The 18575-nt window shown below is 48.8% G+C and overlaps 1 protein-coding gene across 4 annotated transcripts; it reads left to right on the forward strand.

The window, feature by feature from the left end:
- Nucleotides 1–293: 293 nt before the first annotated feature.
- Bpnt1 (3'(2'), 5'-bisphosphate nucleotidase 1) lies at nt 294–18013 on the forward strand. 4 transcript variants are annotated; one of them, XM_005005591.4, is made up of 10 exons: nt 294–450; nt 5336–5461; nt 7072–7176; nt 8215–8322; nt 9365–9413; nt 10148–10239; nt 11511–11579; nt 14455–14652; nt 16015–16120; nt 17257–18013. In XM_005005591.4, the coding sequence occupies exons 2-10, from the start codon at nt 5342–5344 to the stop codon at nt 17403–17405; spliced, it is 996 nt and encodes a 331-aa protein (XP_005005648.1). In that variant the 5' UTR covers nt 294–450; nt 5336–5341; the 3' UTR covers nt 17406–18013. The 4 variants fall into 4 exon arrangements, with proteins under 4 accessions (XP_005005648.1, XP_005005649.1, XP_063092763.1 ...); XM_005005592.4 differs by having other exon boundaries at nt 11535–11579; XM_063236693.1 differs by lacking the exon at nt 11511–11579 and having other exon boundaries at nt 14440–14652.
- The last annotated feature ends 562 nt before the right edge of the window (nt 18014–18575 follow it).

The raw sequence follows: 18575 nt of genomic DNA on the forward strand, positions 1-18575 counted from the left end.
TTTTAATGAACATGAATAAATCTTTCTATTCCTCTTTTACGTGTAATTGACAAATGAGAGCTAGAGTCGGAACCCTAATGAGTCTCGGTAAACTGCGCAGACTGGCTCCGAACTCGCGACCCTCCGCAGCGGTGATTAAGAATTACCCGGGTGCACAGCGCGCACGCATCCAGAGCCCTTCCTCTCATGCTCGGCGCAGCACTAGCGCCGAGCCTGCGCAAAACGTGCACAAGGGGAGATTTCTGGCGCTGCGGAGGTAGTGACTGTTGCCGGCAGTGACTGTGGTGCGCTTGCGCGGAACATCCCGCATGCTCAGTAGCCCCGGACCCCAAATGACCTCTGGACTGGGGAGAGCGGTAGTGAGCGCGGCGAGTGACTAGTAGGTTGAGAACGCGGTTTTCCGGTGCCTCTCCCGCGTCTTTCCTCGAGCCTCGTCACAGCTCTGGCACAGTAAGTTTTTCCTCTCCCACGGAAGGCAGGGTCTTGGACACAACTTCTGAGGGCTTGTTTTCCTTAACTCTGCCATCCTTCTGCACAGAAAAGATTTAAAGGATTTATGTTTAAAAAACCTCATACTGCCTCTCCAGCGCTTAGCTGTCAACATCTTATTTACTTTTTATTGGGGGATTTGAAAGAGGGTCTCGCCATGTAGCCCACGCTGGCCTTGAATTCACTGTATAACCCAGCCTGGAACTCTCAGTGATCCTCCTGTCTCAGCCTCCCCAGTGCTGGCATTACAGGTGTGCATCACCACGCCGGGCAAATGTGAACCTTTTGTTTATCAGTGCTTTGATTTTCGTGCGCCGGGGTCGTTCCCTAGCTAGATAATGCACCCAGATTTAGAAATTCTTCCACGTAACACTAAAGTTCAATAGCCAATACTTCCGATAGCCATGAGTGCGAGTTTCCAGTCATGCATGATGTACTGGGGTTTCTCTGCATTTACGTGGTACCTTTCTCCAGGTTCTTGGCTCAGGAAGTTTCCTCCTGCAGCGCTGGGGATCGAGTTCCCCGCCCACTGGGAACCTGGCAGGCTGTGCTGTCCACTCCAGTCTGAAACGGGAGCCGCCACTTGGCCTTGCTTCAGTTGGCATTTCTTTCGCAATTAGGAAGCTGAGCCTTTCCTGTTTTTCTAGAGGTACCTGTTGCTGTCCTACGTCCGTTTTCCCACTAGAGGATTCATCTTTGGCGAACTGATCCATGGAGCCCTTTACAGATGAGCTCAGTTGTCTACTGTGTGACACGGGATGTTTCCTTTTTTCACTTCTGTTAACTTTGTTTATAGAAGTTTTAATTTGGGGGCAAACTCATCAATATAGTATATTTTATAAACTCTTGGTTTTATACTTGAGGCCTTCACAAGTTTATAAAACACCTCTGTACTTGTTTGTACCTTTCATGGTTTAGTTTTTAATTAAAAACTATGTATTGACCCAGAGGTATTTTTATAGAAAGAAGGCAAAAAATCCAGTTTTTTAAAAAAACAAGTTAGCAACTGCTTGCCATTTGTGCAAATTAACTTTCCTGTTTGGTTTTTGAATATCACCCTAATGCATTGGATTTATCTCTAGAATTGATTGAATTCTGCCTATCTGTCTGTATTGCTGTGATTTTATGCCACATTCTGGTATCTGAGAAGGGGAGCCTCTCTCTTCCTTGTGTGTCTTCGGAACTTGCTGGAATTTGCTTGTCATGTTCACACTGCCAATTTCCAGATGATCTTGAACTTTAGCATCATTTGGGCAGGTTCCAAAAGGAAAATAAAGTGCATGGGTGGTTCAGTGGTAAAATTCTCGCCTGCCAAAAGGAAAATGATTTCAACATTTTGATTGGGAGGACTTTAGTCATTTTTAGACACTAACCCTGGCTGTGCCCACCACCTTTGTATTGGACTAAAGATATCTCACCCAGCCCATGATAAGAAACTGCTGGTTTGGGGCTGGAGATTTAGCTCAGCGGCATAAGCGCCTGCCTTGCAAGCAGGCAGTCGTGAGTTCGATGCCTGGTACCGATAAAAAGGAAAAAGACCAAAAAAAAAAAGAAACTGCTTGTTTGAGTCCTGTGATTTTCCATCCTTCAGAATTAGCTTTGTTGGTGGTTGTAGACTTTGTGTTTTATTTTGTTTTTCTTTGTACACTGCTAAGGATCAAAACAGGCCCTTGAGCGTGCTAGCAGAGCTACATGTAAAAATTTCTTAAATGCTACCTGGGCATGGTGGTGCATGCCTGTAGTCTCAGCACTCTGAAGGCTGAGGTAGGAGGATGCTGTGCATTCAAGGCTAATCTTTATTACATAGTGAGTTCAAGAACATTGTAGACTATCCAGCAAGACCTTGTCTCAAAGATTTCCTAAATAGAAGTTAGGTTGGTTGCCTTAAGAACTACACAACCTCTATCATGCTGACTTGAGCCTTGAGCCCAGAAGAGTGAAAAGATTTGGTGGGTATTAGTTATGGTCTTACACCCTTAAGTCAAGGATGGTGGGCAGAAGCTGTCGGAACTTTGATCTTGAGGCCATCCCATGGCCCTTCAGGACAGCCAGAAATAGGAGTGTGTGAGTGATGCTTAGCCGGGATCACGGACACAAGTGTTTCCAGTGGTGTTTGTTTGGTAACACATATGCAGAGCCGCTGGTAAGTTCAAGCTCAGTGGCTTTGCAAGGTCGCACACCTAAGGGTGCTGGGCCAGGATGTGAACACGGCCTAACTCTGGAGTCAGTGCTCTGGCTGCTGCACTGTTCTGACTCAGCCTCTAGGGAGGTGCCATTCGAGAGGGCAAGGGCTGAGACCAGGAGGAGGACAGGGGTTTCATTTGAGCTGCCTGAGCCTCTTGCTAGTTCTGGCCCAGTTCTTAACCCAGCTGTCACCGTAGAGGTGGTGCCCACCTGTGCCCTGGGTGGTGCAGGACTAAAGGGTTAAAAGAAATAGCCCAGCCATCCAAGGAGCTGGGCTTTGAGTGCTACAGTTAAGTCATTTTCCTGGTGTCAGGAACCAAAAGTGAATCTGTATATAAAAAAATATTTGTGGAAACTCTTAGGGCTGGGGGACAGTGACAGATCGTTACTTCTTCAGGGTGGACCAAGGAAGGGTGTCCTGTAGGGAAGGTAGTGAAGGGATCCACCTTTGCCGTCTCATAGTAATTTGTGGGGTTTGCTGAAAAGTTACTGTTGTCCCTGATATTAAACTGCATTTTTGCATTTTTAAAATTATTTCTTATAAGTGGACGTCAGCTTTTGATAGTGCATGATGAATACAGTGCACAGTTTGTGAGGAAAGAGGAAGACACACAAAACCTTCAAATTGCATGCAGACTGGCCACCTCGGCACAAAGGACATGGCTCAGTTGCAAGACGGCTTGCTGCGCTGCCCAGAGGGAGCAAACAGAATCCGAAAGTCATAGCCACACCCTCTGGCAAGGGCATCAATGTCCCAGTCGCCAAAGGAGTCATATATCGGGGTCGGAGTGTGCACCCCAACACACAGACACCCTGGGTAGACACCCGGATGGAGCACTGTCATTGCCTGAAGACCAGTGCCCACTGCAGAGCAGGCCAAACATCCAGCTGGGTTCACACAGGAGTAGAGAGGAGGCCCAGGAAGTATTTGTGAAATTACTGTTTGCAGTGATCCTAATTTAGTGATGATCATAACTATCAAGTTTATTCCATGTGTAACACCTAATATGTCATGATAATTATGTAATAAACAATTAGACTCCATAGAAACTCATTTTGCTTTTATCATAATGCCAAGCAACTATTGGCCAAAGTATGGTATTCCTTACCGTACTCAATTTTATTTTACTGTATTGTATTTTTTTGAGACAGGGTCTTGCAGTGCTCCTACCTCAGCCTCCCAAGTGCTGCGGTTACAAGTGTGCATACCACACTGGGCCATTTCCATCTTTAGAAGGCTTTCAAACACTTGTTTCTCGTCTCAAGTGTGTTCACAATTCCTGTAAATAGCATGGTGAAAATGATAGGAAAATGTGCAGGGGTTACGGGCACATCAAATCAGATGGGCCAAAGAGGGCAGCGGCACAGTGACTGCTGCTGGACCAAGGCTTATGATGTCCTTTCTACGTGGCCGCTGACCATAGGAAACAGATGTGCTGCCTTAGGCCAGTGAAACTGCCTTGGCCTGACCTAAGAAGGCGGAGTTTTTGTTGCCCTCTGTTTCCTGCCGGGCTGGGAATTAACCAGGCCTGTGCCTGCTGGCAAGGGCTCCTCACTAAGGGACTCTCCAGCCTGGGAGGGTCAGCCTAGGGCTGGCATCCTGGGAGCCCTGAGACAATGTGGAGAGTGGGTACGAGGAGGGCAGGTTCTCGGGGTCATTTGTGGGACGAGTGGGGAGGGAGCTAGAGCGGGATGTGGCCTGGCCCGCAGACCCGGGAATTGTCCTTGGAGGCTGAGTGGCAGCCTGGTTGCCTCAGAGACGGGCCTGGAGTTTCCCTGGTGCCTTCCAGGTGAAGCAGCACCTCCCCAGGTGGACCCCCAACAGGTGGCTACCAGGAGGCTCCGGGCCGAGCAGTGGGGAGAAGCCGGGCTGCAGACAGGTGCTGTAATGGCTGATGACAGGAGGCTGCGTCCCCCGCGGCCCGGGCCCTCAGTTCCTCATTTTGTTTCTTGTTACTTGTCTACCGTGGAGACTGGAAGATTAAATCAGGAGAGCTGTTCAGGTCTAAAAGAATATTCAGTCATTTTTAAGAAGATAATTGTGATGGCGGGCAACCCCTCCCCCTTTCTGGGCAGTACTGGAAGGGCAGGCAGGACCAGGCCCTGTGCACCCCACGTGCACAGCAAGTCCCTGTGTCACCCATGCCTGGTTGGTTGTTTTTGCCAAGTCGAGATTGAATCTACTCATGTTAGGCAAGTGCTCTACCACCACACTATATCCCCAGCCCTTCTGAAACTTTTTATTTTCATTTACAATTCACTGAGTCATCCAGGCTGGGCTCGAATTTGCTTCTTTCCTGCTTCAGCCTCCTTAAGTGCTTGGATTACAGGTGCAAAGCACACCTGCCTGACCCTTTGCAGTTTACGTCACATTTTTTGGGTTATACGATTTCCCCCACAACCCAACACACGAGTCCCTCCAAGGCATCCCCAGGGCCTTTACACGTGACACACCTCACACATATGGCGCACTCACACTGCACAGCCTGGGCCAATTTTCCCCACACTGTGAAATGATCCTCCTCTGAGAGAGGCGTCTTCTGGTGTGGGCTCATCAGAGAGCCTGAGCCACTCATGGGGTGGGGCAGGGAAGCATTCAGCAGACACAGAAAGGGAGCCCAGCAGTTGGCCCTTTGGTCACCTTTCCATCCCCTCTCTGCAGCTGACCATGGCCTCAGGCCCCACGGTGCTGATGCGCTTGGTAGCCTCGGCCTATTCCATCGCACAGAAGGCTGGGATGATTGTCAGACGCGTGATCTCGGAGGGAGACCTGGGCATCGTGGAGAAGGTAGGCAGCTCTGCACGTGGCCCAGGCCCTCTGCTGGGAGGTGGAGCTTGGTGGAGTCATAGGAGCTTGGACTGCAGTGGCTCAGATGCCAGGGAGCTGACCAAGGGCGGTGCCAGGGCCTCCTTCAGCGAGGAGATGATCATAGGCCCTTTGGTCTAGCTGTTAATCTGTGGGTGTGTTAATTGACTTTATAAAGACTCACAACTAAAATGAGTCAGATGCTCACCTCAAAGCGGGGCTGGCAGGAAGGAGGGAAAGAACAGGAACCGAGACATGCCGTGGATACCTGTGAGTGTAACAATTAGGTGCTGCAAACATGGGCCAGTGGCACTTTAAAAAGAAGACCTGTAACGTAAAGATAAACACTGAAAAAACAGTTCCCTTTGGCTTTTTGAGACACGGTCTCACCTTGTAGTTCAGGCTGGCCCCACCTCACAGCAATCCTCCTGCCTCAGCTTCCTGGCTGCTGGGTTTGCAGGCCTGCCCCCGCCACACCTGGTGATAAAAACAATTTTTTTTTTTTGATAAAAACAATTTTTGAGACAGGTCTTCTCTACATCACTAACTAGCCCTGGCTGGGCTCAACCTTGTGACTTCTTATATGAGAAACCCAAAATATAAACAAAGAGCAGAGTGAAAGATAGACAATAGAAAGTGGGGAGCTAGATCTTTCTCTCAGTATGGTGGGAGGAGGGAACGGGGATTAAAAGGAATCCAGATCTGTTCCTTCGGGTACCAACTCCCCCCCAGGAGTACAATCATTATGCAATTGCAAACATGTGCTACTAATAAAAATAAAAGCTAAAAAAAATTACCAATTTCCTATCTTGTAACTCACTTCTGCTTTAATTCTGTGTTTTTATTAGTGATGTTTGCAGCACACAATCACTTGATTCTTCATGGGCAGCTGCTACCTGTACCTAACACTGCGCAAGCCTCTCTCCTTCCCCTTTCCTCCTTTCCCTCCCCTCCCTCTGTATTTTGGTTCCTCTCCCATTTGAGCAGTCTTAGAAATGAAATTTTCATACCATGGAAAAAATATCCTACATAAATTTTTGTTATTTTGAGATAGGGTTGTACTATGTAGTTCAAACTGGCCTTGAACTCACTTTGTGACTCAGGCTGGCCTCCAGCTCATAGATCCTCCTGCCCAGCCTCCCTATGCTGGGATTAGAGAGAGGCATGACCCACCATTCCTAGCTTCATTCTACGTCATTTAAAAGTGCTTTTCCAGACTTTAGCCTTATTGGTGGGGGGTACAGCCCACAATAAGCACTTAGCTGACAGGTGCTGGCCCTGGTTTCCTCAGCAGCACACACGAAAATCAAATCAAAAACCCCTTAAGGAGGGCTGGGGATTTAGCTCAGTGGCATAAGCACCTGCCTTGCAAGCAGGCAGTCTTGAGTTCGATCCCTTGTACCGATAAAAAGGAAAAAGACAAAAAAAAAACCCTTAAGGACAGTAACCACAGTTGATCCCATGAACAGAAAAGCCGGAAGCTCGCCATCGTCTCTGTGTTGAGCGCTGGTGCGAGATGAATCATGGGGACACCTGTGCCTTTAGAAGTGGGGATTCGCACTGTGCAGTCAGCGTCACCCCCTTTGTTGCAGACCTGTGCCACGGACCTGCAGACCAAAGCCGACCGGCTGGTGCAAATGAGCATCTGTTCCTCGCTGGTACGGAAGTTCCCCAAGCTGACCATCATCGGGGAGGAGGTAAGCAAGGAGGGCAGAGGTCACCTTCATCCCGGTCCTGTCTCATGTGGATTAGTAACTGCCACTGCGGCGACTCCTGCAGCACCGGTGCAGTTAGCGCTGGGACCCAGCATCCTAGCACAGAGCCCTGTCTTCCTTGAGGGAAATACTTCCTTGCTCTTTCGGCCCCTCTCTAGGCTCAGTGTCAGCAGCCTTCCACTGACCGGCCCCGCTGGATCAGGGAGCCATGGCCTTGGAGGGGGCAGACCCAGATTCGGCCCCACTGCCACAAAGGCATGGGCAGAGTTTGGCACAAGCAGAGTAGTTCCATGGCATAGCAAGCACGAGGCCCTGGGTTCCATACCAGTGCCACAAGTAAAATACCAAAGCCATGCAGAGGACTAGGAAGCTGGGAGAAAATGGGCTCTGTTGTTTCTTTCTTTCTTTTTTTTATTTTCTGTCTTTTTGAGACAGGGTCTTGCTGTGCAGTTCAGGCTGACCTTGAGCTCACTTTGGAGCCCAGGCTAGTCTCAAAACTCATGGCAATCCTCCTGCTTCAGCCTCCTAGAGCTGGGATTATAGAAGTCTGCCACAACACCTGGCTGTTCTTATTGACAGTAAAATATGTTTCTTTTCTTTTTCCTTCCTTTTTCTTTCTTTCTTTTTTTTTTTTTTTTTTTGAGTATGTTTCTTCAAATAAGTTTAGAAACAAAAGATTTTTTTTTTCTAAACCCTGCTCAGGATGGTGACATTAGCCATGTAGCCAATTTTGATGAATGGTGTGGCACAGAGGTCCTTGTGGTTTTCTTAGGTTTTGGTTTTGTTTTGTTTTTTGGTGCTGGAGATGGAACTCTTGACCTCACGCTTGCCAGGCATTCGCTTTGCCCCTGAGCTGCATCCCCAGCCCTCTCGGCTTTGCTGTGAAAGATCTAAACATAAATGGTGAAGTGAAGGAGTAAGCAAGCGTGATTCCTGCCTTGCTTGGTACCGCACCGCAAAGGCTGTGCGGCAGACCCTCAGCAGCTTGTAACTGTCCACGTGGTTCTTATCTCTGGCCAGGATCTGCCCCCTGAGGACGTGGACCAAGAGCTCATCGAGGACGGCCAGTGGGAGGAGATCCTGAAGAAGCCATGCCCGGCACAGTATCGCGCCATTAAAGAAGAGGATGTAAGGCCCAGCTGCGAACCTGAGCCTCTGCTCGTTCCTGCTTCTTGGCACAGCAGAGGAGATGACAAGCCATGGTTACCCTTTAGAGACAGGATCTCACTGTGCCATTCAGGCTGCCCTGGTAGTCACTATGTAGCCCCGGCTGACCTCAAATAAGTGCAGGGCAGGGCCTCAGGGTAGAGTCTTTGCCTAGCATGTGTGAGGGTCTGGGTTCAACCCAGGATCACAGAAAACATTTTTTTTTCCCCATTGGTAATTGGGGCTGGAAGGAAATGAAACAGGCTACTATCTGATGCTGTGAGTAGGGCAGTTTGCCATGGTGTGGAGGATGCCAAGAAAAGGAGATGCAGGGTCATCCATCAGAAATGTGCTCTCGCCAGGGATGGTTGGTTAATGCCTGTAATTCCCACACTCTGGGAAGCTGAGGCAGGAGGGCTCCAGGTTCCAGCCTAGCCTCAGTAATTTAATGATATTGCAAGACCTTGTCTGAAAATAAAGAATATAAAGGACTGGGGATGTAGCTCAATGCAAAGACTTCCCAGTATCTGCAGACAGATAGACAGACAGAAATGTACACTCAACAAGCAGAATCATGTCAGGCTGTGATTCTAGTGGTTAACGGCAGCTGCCCTATATCACACTGAAAACCTTGAGCAGAAGAAACTCTGCTCTTAAACTATTGTCAGTTTCACAGACCATTTGTTCTTTGTTGTCTTGTCTGAGCTGTGTCCTGAAGGAAAGCAGACTTTTCTTTAAAATCAGTGCTGAAGCCAGGCCTGGTGGTGCAGGCCTGTAATCCCAGTGCAGGGGAGGCTAAGACAGGAGGATGGCTGCGAGTTTGGGTCCAGCCTTGGCTACATAGGTCAGGCTGAATTATATAGTGAGACTGTTTCTCACAAAGTTAAATAAAATAAGTCAGTACCGATACAGAAAAGTCCGGTGTAAGCACACATTGTTCCACTTTGCAAGTTGTTCCCTATCTAGATCTAGATCTAGATCTAGATCTAGACCTAATATGTGTTTTTTAATTTTTATTTTTTAGCTTGTGGTTTGGGTTGACCCTCTGGACGGCACCAAGGAATACACTGAAGGTACCTCTTTTGGTTATGTATCACAGTAGTAAGGCCAGAACATGACATTTCTATTGTGAAATTTGAGTGTTCGTGTGTTACTTGAGATGCCAATGTCATGCCTCTTCTCACACTTGGCAGCTGTTATCTTACATGCATGATTATTGAGACAGGAAAGCTGCATGTGGTGACCTGTGCCTGTACCCCAGCACTCAGGAGGCTGAGGCAGTAGGAGCCCAGGAAGTTTGAGGCCACCGTGGGCTGCACAGTGAGTTCAAGGCCAGCCTGCACTACATAATGAGACCATGTCTCAAAACAAAACAGAACAAACCAACAAAAAACCTCATCCATTGGTAATTAAGGAAGCTCCAGACAGCTTTAATGGACATTAACAGAACGGATATTAACAGCTTACTTGGGTCATGACTCACACTTTAGAGGCTTTGATACATTGTCTCTGGCCAACTCTCTTATAATTAGTGCATTTCACCACAAGAGGGCCTGACCCTGGATAAATCATTGACTGTGGATGAATAAGGATTTAGTAAGACCTTGTCTGAAAATAAAGAATAAAAAGATTGAAGGTGTAGCTCAGTGCAAAGGCTTCTCTGTACCAGACAGATAGACAGACAGAAATATGTACTTGGTAAACAGATTCACATCAGGCTCTTTATCTTTCTTGCAAAAATACCTTGATGTGCTGCTGAAGAGTCTTGGCCTGAGAAAGATCTAGAATTGATATTTCTGCTTTGTAGGTCTCCTCGACAATGTGACGGTTCTCATTGGAATTGCCTACGAAGGGAAGGCCATCGCGGGGATTATTAACCAGCCCTATTACAACTACCAGGTACCGTTGTGAGTGACACACGCGTATCTTATTACAGCAATAATCCTAGTGTTGCATGACTCCTGATGCCATTCTATCCCCTGCTTCCTAGCGTGGTTACAGAGCTCTTCACAGGGTGGGTTCCCAGGGCCTGCCCAACCCTGCTGAATCAGAACCCAGACATTTGCACCAGAAATGAGTCCATACTGATACCGGACACGTGTGCACAGGACACATCGTGTGCATTGTGTTTTGCATACTTGTTAAGAATACAAGTGCAAAAGCTTGGGAGTTACTCGTGTGGTTCTTGATTAGTATGGTCATCAGGACACCTGATTTACAGGTGGTTCTTGAAGCACATTGAAGAAATGAGCCATTTCCACCAAGACGAGACGCTAGTCCTGTGGCTCCCCAGGTAACAACATGGCACAGAGCATAAATGGCATTCAGTCAGCGTCCATAGCAACTGTGCTTTGCATTCTCTACTCTCTGGTTTCCTCTAATCTGCTTTGACTTTCTATTATTCTTCAAAGACACTGTCTTCCTTACAAATGAGACACTCGTAACTGAGCATGGTAGTCCACGCCAGCTCTTGGAGGCTGAGGCTGGAGGATTGTAAGTTCAAGTCCAGCCGGAGAAGCTTAGTGACTTAGTGAGACTATATCTCAAAATAAAAAAAAAAATTAAAAAAAAATTTTTTTAAAAGGGCTGAGGATATAGCTCAATGCAAAATCCCTGAGTTCCATCACGAGTCCCTGCCACCCAAAGAAGCGAGAGACATGTGGAATTTCAGCGCTGCCTATCCCATTGGGTGATCTGAAGGGGAATTATTAAGATGAAATACGTAAGGCATTTCTACTTATTATATTAAGGTGACCTAGAGAGGACTTTGGAGAAGCCCAGTAGTGTTGAGGTTAGTATAGTATTTCTGAATTTCTGATTAAGAGCAGGATTAGTCTTCACCTTTAATATGAATTTGTTTTTCCTGCTCTTTGTAGGATTCTAAACTTTACTTATAATCACGTATTTCTTAGGACTTAGACAAGTAAGTAGGCATTAGCAGGAAAGCCTGGCATGCTGACTCACTAAGTATCCATTAATACTTGCCGTGTGCGTCAGGCAGGATTTATCAGACAAGTTTGGGTTCCTGTGTGAACTCTTAAGTACCAGCTGGCTGTTATATCCAGTCGGTTCCTAGAAAACCTGAGATGCTGCATGGCACCTTTTATCAGCAGGAAAGAGCTAAGTGCCTAGGGCTCATTGTTAATTTTCTCCCCTTCTTTCGGAGATAGAGAAACTGTATTCATTCTCCGCAGAACGATGAAAAGCAGACGCTCAGGGAGCAGAGCGAGGATGCAGAGGTGAGGAGCTGCTGGGCCCGGCCCCACGGCAGGGAGGACAGTGGCCCCCTCCAGCCGCACTGCCTCCCGTCTTGCTGTGGCCTTTGTTCCCTCTCCCTTGCCACTTCCCCTCTGGACATTGTGTGCCTCTCTTTCCTTCTCTTCTGCTTCGGCCTCAGCTTCTTCTAGCAGGAGACTGTCATGCTGCAGGCGTGCATGGCCAGGCTGGGGACCTCCACGGCCCCCGGCAGGCGTTGTCCCTTTTCAGGCAGAGCTGGCCGGATGAGCCCCAAGTGATGGCACAGCTGGGCACAGTCAGGGCCAAACCTCTCTGTGTCTGCAGGTCACTTCCCCAAGCCCCGGGACTTATTCCCAGCTTCAGCCTCCCTCCCAACAGCTCAAAGCCAGGAGGCACACAGAGTATCGGGCACACAGAGGGTCAGCATGAAGTGAGAGTGCTATCTGGTCAGAGCTGTGTCTCAGCTATCAGGAGTCCTATGCTGAGACCACGCCTGGGGACTTCGCACCGGCCCACATCACTGGTCCCCCCTGCTTTTTTTGAGACAGCGTCTTGCTTATTTCGAGGCCCACAGTAGCCTCGAACTGGTGATCCATTGTCTCAGCCCCTCAGAATGCTGGAATTATGGGCATCCACCCCTGCCCTTACTAGTCTCTCTCTTTTTTGTTTTGAAGCAGTCTTGCTAAATTGCCCAAGCTGGTTTCAAACTCCTGTTCTTCCTGCTTCAGCCCCCTCAAATGCCAGGATTACAGGCATGGGCCATCATGCCTTGCAGCTATTACAAACATTAATCAATTCCCCCATGAGGTGAGAGGTCATCCGTGCTGCCTTGGAAAATGAATCTGTAACCCCCGCACTCAGGAAGCTGAGGCAGAAGGATCATGAGTTCTAGGTCAACCTGGGCTGCACAGGGAGACCCTGCCTCCAAAGACCTAAGTCAGCAACAAGAGAGAAAACGAGCCTCAAGCCTCTGAATGATTGAGGCCCAGGGAGGGAGGCCCGGAGCACAGGGAGCCAGCAGCTATGTCATGGCTCATGGCTGCCCACTGGGGCGCCAGGCTTCTGGGCCACTGCATCTTGGAGTCAACCGAAGCTAAACGTGTGCACACAGGGGCAGCCCGAGGACCAACGGGACAGTGTGTGTAAAGACTGATGGTGAACTTGGGCAGGCTGGGTTAGTGGCGAAGGACACCATCGGGCCTCGCCCAACACTCTGCAGGCCAAGAGAGAACCCCGTGTTCAAACCCAGTCTGGGCAATTTAATGAGACTCTGTCTTCAAATAAAATTGTTAAAAGGGCTGGGATTTAACTGGGGTCCTGGGTTCATCTCTGTCTTAGTTACTTTTCTCTCATTGCTGGGACAAAATACCTGACACCCAAAATGAAGGAAAGGGTTGTTTTTAGCTCACTCTTTGTGGAGGCTTCAGTCCATCATCAGCTGGCTCCAAGGCAGGGTGGCACAGCACAGGGGCAGACTTTCAAGGCAGCAGCCAGCAAAAGCAGCCAGAGCAGAAGACGGGAGAGCAAGCCTCTTTTCACCCCTTATATTGTACACAGGCCCCCCTTCCTCCCTGCCTGTGTCTTCCCATCCCCCCACCTCAGGTGCAGCACTCACAAAATCTCCTTGCCCTACTTTGCACAGGCTGAGGATATTTACAAAGAACCCTGGCTGCCTGCTGAGTTTATTAGTTAAACTTCTAAACTTCTCCTATTGACACAATGTATCAACTGTAACAATCCCTAGTACTACAAATAAAAAAAAATACAAATTAAAAAAAAAGTATTTTACCAGGCACAGGGGAGTATGCCTGTGCTCCCAGCTGTTTAGGAGGCTGAAGCAGGAGGATCATTGGAACCTAGCCTGAGCAACATGGAAGAGCTGTCAAAAAAACAAACAAAAAAAACAGCTGTGAATAAGGATGAGCTAGGTTTGGCTGTGAACTTCCTGGAATGCACAGTCAGATTATTCGGGCTCGCTTTGGTCTTCTCTAAAACAAGAACGATTACCTACTTGGGGGGCTGAGAGCAAAGGAGATGATGCCTGGGAGCCCTGTGGAGCCATGCCAAACAGCACCTCAATCTGGGACTCGTCGTTTTAAGCCTCAGTCTGTCCCTGAAATGCAGGCCGAGGTTGTCCCTAGGAAGCGTGCAGTGACGGCAGTGGGACCGAATCCCCTGAGCTCTGCAGAGGGAAGTGGAGAGGCCAAGACCACGGTGGCATAGCCACTGTGTCGCCATCTTAGCAGGGAGCCAGCGGTCAGGACACTGGAGCCCTGACCCCACACCCCTGCTGCCCTCCACCCCTGCTTGTTCTTCGGCCCTGCCCTCGTCACCCCGGCAACATGGCCCACGCATAGGGAAAAGAGGAATCAGCACGGTCCTTTGGGTGCCCCGGGCTTTGGTACCTTTGAAGATGGCTGTTTTCATAGGACAGATCATGGGCTGACTCAGAAAGGCGCAGCAATCAGTGTAGGAAGCGTCCTTTCCCCAGGACTCTGGAAGGCGAGTGGGAGTTTAACTCCGAGTCTTTGAAACCATTAATGAGAACAGCAGTTAGAACACCTTCCCGGGTGTGGCAGCACAGGCCCATGGGCCCAGCACTCCAGAGGCTGAAGCAGGGGAATTGCCAGTTCGAGGCCAGCCAGGGCTACAGAATGAGACCCTGACTCAAACAAAGAAAGAATAATCCTTTGACTGCTGAGAAAAACCCTTTTGTTCCTAGCCAGTGATCCGGTTCCTGTATTTTAGGATGTGGTCTGGCTGTTATTTGTCTAGGGAAGTACACTGTGCTCTTGAGTGTGACCGGGTAGCACTGTACCATGCAGCCCCTGCGTACTGATGTCTTTCTCCTCATGGTGACAGCTGTCGTCTCCACAGGCAGGACCAGAAGCCGTGCTGGGGAGGACGATCTGGGCTGTGCTGGGCTTGGGCGCCTTTGGGTTCCAGCTGAAGGAGGCCCCCGCCGGGAAGCACATCATCACCACCACCCGCTCCCATGGCAGCCAGTTGGTGACCGACTGCGTGCAGGCCATGGAGCCCGACGCCGTGCTGCGTGTGGGTGGCGCGGGGAACAAGGTGGGCGCGCTGGCCAGGGTCGGGGCTGGGAGGCCACTGGCAGAAACACCGGGGGTTTCTAAAAGGTAGAACCAGAGCTACAGAGAGCGGATTGAAGCCTGGCAAGGATGATGTGCTGAGTTTGATTCCCAGTACACAAGAAAAAGAGGGAATGGAAGATTGCCCTCTGCCCTGGAAGTGCATTCAAATGACACTCAAGTTTTAAAAGGTGTGAGGGTCTCCCCCACCTCAGGCTCAGTGCCCCTGGGGACTCAGGACTGACCCTGTGTCTGCAAGGCCAGCAGGTCCTGAGGGACCCTGGGGCTCCTTGCTGAGACACTTGTCTGCGGCCCTAGCTAACTAGCACTTGGCCTGCACCCCAGCCCCTCTCCTGGCCGCTGGCCCCAGGACACTCTGAAGGGGACACAGCTGCTGCCATCCCTGGCCCTGCTCTGATCTCCCCTCACTGTGCCCTGGAGGCACTAGGAAGCCATCTTGGGGTCACTCAGGCCCAGCGTGCGATTCACGCTTCTCCTAGTTCTCCCCAGCATGTTCCTGTCCCTGGGTGCCAGCTGGTCGGTGCCACCACTGTGTCCCTGTTCCAGCAGCCCCTGCCCTTCCACATCCCTGCCCCTGCACCTGCCCGTGGACCCTGATGCTTCTCCATTCCACTCGGCTGGACACCTTCAGGGACTGTCATCGCGTAGTCGCCTGGCCACGGTGTCTTCCAAGGTGGCCTGTCCCAAGGCACAGATTCTGACAGAGCAACTAAACATGCACGGCTCCTGCCCAGTCCTGGCTCCCAAGACATTTGGGCATGGTAGTACACCCTTTAGTCCCAGACTTAGGAGGCTGAGGCAGAAGGATTGCTGAGAGTTCAAGGCCAGCTTGGACGTCATAGAGATAGTAAGACCCTGTTTCAAGAAACAAACAAAAGTTGGTACTTTGGTAATAGCAGCAGTAGCAGAGATGATTCTGGAGCATTAGGGACCATGTGTTGGACAAGTGAGTGCCATGCTTCTGCGAGGACAGTGCATATATTGCTGCGTTGTGTGGTGTCGCTCTGTTCAATGATGGCCAATTTTTTAGAAATCTAAAAAGCTTTATAATAGATTGCTTTTAAAGTGAGAAAAAAGTGTGACTACAGAAGGTTTTATTTCATCTAACTGGCCATCTGGAGACTGCTCGGGTGTCTTCCTCGTAGCTTTTTTTGGCCAGTTTGTCCCACTGCAGGTCAGTGGAGGTTATTATGCCCTTTTTGATTTCCTCATCATCCTGGCAGAGCAGAGGAGGGATGAGTGGATGACCGAGGCAAGCCTCCTCTCGTGTCTGCAGCCTGCTCCTCGCAGTGGCCGGGGATAATTCTCACTTCTGACCTTCCAGATCATTCAACTGATCGAAGGCAAGGCCTCTGCGTACGTGTTTGCAAGCCCCGGATGTAAGAAGTGGGACACTTGTGCACCGGAAGTTATCCTGCATGCAGTGGGAGGTGAGTGCCTGTGTCTTGGAGCGTTGCAGCTGTGTGTTTTGCTGTAGCATCACACTCTGGTTCTAGCACTGCACCTTGCTGTGGGGAAAGCCGAGGCTGTCTGGGCGGGAGTCCACAGCTCATAGATGAGTAAGTCAGTTTCAGAAAACTGGTTTTTCTTTTGTTCCTTTATAGGACTTTGATCTGCATATAGTTATTTTTAATTCAGCTCTTGCTGATGGCTTGTTTATTTATATTTTGTCTTTTTGAGACAGGTCTTGCTATGCAGTTCTGGCTGGCCTTGAATTCACTGTGTAGCCCAAGCTGGTCTTGAACTTGCCTCAAACTCCTGAGTGCTGGAATTACAGGTGTACTCTACCACACCCAGCTATGGTTTATTTTTAATGATGTTTTGTACATATTTCTCATACAAGTTGATCCGATTAATCGTAAGGAATTTGCAACTACACAACACGTCTTTGTTCTTGTTTCTTTCTTACGGTTTTATTGCTCTTGGAGATTGTTTCTTTTGAAAGTAAAATGTTCACCGTCACCAGTATTCCTCAGTTAATTTTTTTCCGAACACTAAATATACACAATTTCCTTTGAAGCCATATTGGTGAATACCTTAGTTCTAGTTCCAAAGATGAAGGAGTTGGAAGTACATTAGACTCATATACATATGAAGATAAACTTCTGTTTCACATAGACATCAGCGCTCGGAGACCTGTGCCTGTGAAGTCCCTGTCCGAGGCTGAGCTGCAGCTCAGTAGTAGAGCACTTGCCTTGCAGGTTTCGGGCCCCCGGTCCCACCTCCAGCACCAAAAATCTTTAAAACAAAAGCCATCAGAGCCAGGCATGATGGCACACACGTGTAACCCCAGCACTTGGGAGATGGAGATGGATCACCAGTTCAGGCCAGCCTAGGCTACATAGAGAGCATGAGGCCAGCCTGAGCTACAGAGTGAGATTCTGTCTAAAAACAACAACAAAATCCAACAATAGATAAGATAACTAGAGCAGGCTGAGGCACAGCTTGGTGGTGGAAGGTGTGCATAGCATGCACCAGGTCCTGTGTTCCAACCCCAGCACCTCGGTCCTAAGCCCCGTGGCCCGGCCCGGCCTGACCACTACATAGCCGTCTGTCTCTCCTGCAGGGAAGCTGACCGACATCCACGGCAACGCCCTCCAGTACAACAAGGACGTGAAGCACATGAACTCCGCCGGGGTCCTGGCCGTGCTGAGGAACTACGACTACTACGCCAGCCGCGTCCCTGAGTCTGTCAAAAAGGCACTGGTTCCGTGAAATCAGTGTCTTTTCCTCAGCCAGAGGACTTGGTTTTCAAAAAAGTACATTTTAACTCTGATCGGAAACAATTATCTATCGTTGATTAGTAATTTATGTGAGTTACATAGGAAGAGATCACATTCAAGAATCCATTGCCTTTATGGGGCCGAACACTCCTATGCCCTACCCGTGCAATAAATTTTGTCTGTTCCTTTTCCTGTTTAAAAAATTAGCCAGGTTGTGGTTGGATGAGGCTGCCCAAAAAGCTGAGGCAGGAGGAATGCCTAGGGGGTGCAAGAGATCGAGGCCAGCCTGGGTGCAAACCAAAATGCCGTCTTAAAAAACAAAAATGAATTTAGCTCGACATGTTGCATTTCTTTTCTTCTTTTTAGGTGGAGAAATGGGAAAGGTTTAGTTTTCGCTGACCCTTTAGGTCATTTATTCTATCAACGATCCTCTCATGAACCAGATTTTTTCAGGGCAGAGAGCCTTCCATTGTCCTAGAATTTCATTCTTGTTTGTTGCAGTAAACTTTAACATGTTCCTACTCCAATTATGAATGTATATATTGTTGCTGTCTGATGAGACGTTTGGAAAGTTTCTTCAAAATAAATTATTTAATTGTAGCTCTTCGTTATTTATCCAGGGGTTTTTAAGTTGTATTCCCAGCCATTTTTAATTTTTGGTTTTGAGACAGGATTTCACTAACTCTCCAAGTTGCCTAGACTGGTTCAGATGTGGTATCTTCCCAGAATGCTGGGGTTATAGGCATGTGCCACCACATCCATCATCTTCAAATGAAATTATATGAGTTACTAAGTATAGTGTAGACTGCTTTTTATTCATGCATTCCAGTCTTTATGGAGATCCTGCCAAGAACAGAAACACAGTGTTGGAGACTCAGAGATAACATAGTTCTTGGCAATGACACACTCCGTGCACTGATGCTAGCATGCTAGGTTGATCACAGTAATGCAACATCTCTGGATTTCTGAGAAATAAACACATATTCTTTCCTTCCAGTGATGCAACATCAAATCTTTCATGTCTGGCTCCTCAGGGGGCTGCTCAGCCCAAATGCTTTAAAACAGGCATCCTGTGGCCCAGGGGTGTAGCTCCAAGGCAGAGCAGCTGCCTAGAATGAGGGAGCTCCCTGTAAAAGAGATCTTCAGGGCTGGGGATTTAGCT

This window comes from Cavia porcellus, unplaced genomic scaffold, assembly GCF_034190915.1.
Source record: "Cavia porcellus strain 051 isolate PalLab524CR breed Dunkin Hartley unplaced genomic scaffold, mCavPor4.1 scaffold_26, whole genome shotgun sequence".
NCBI lineage: Eukaryota > Metazoa > Chordata > Mammalia > Rodentia > Caviidae > Cavia > Cavia porcellus.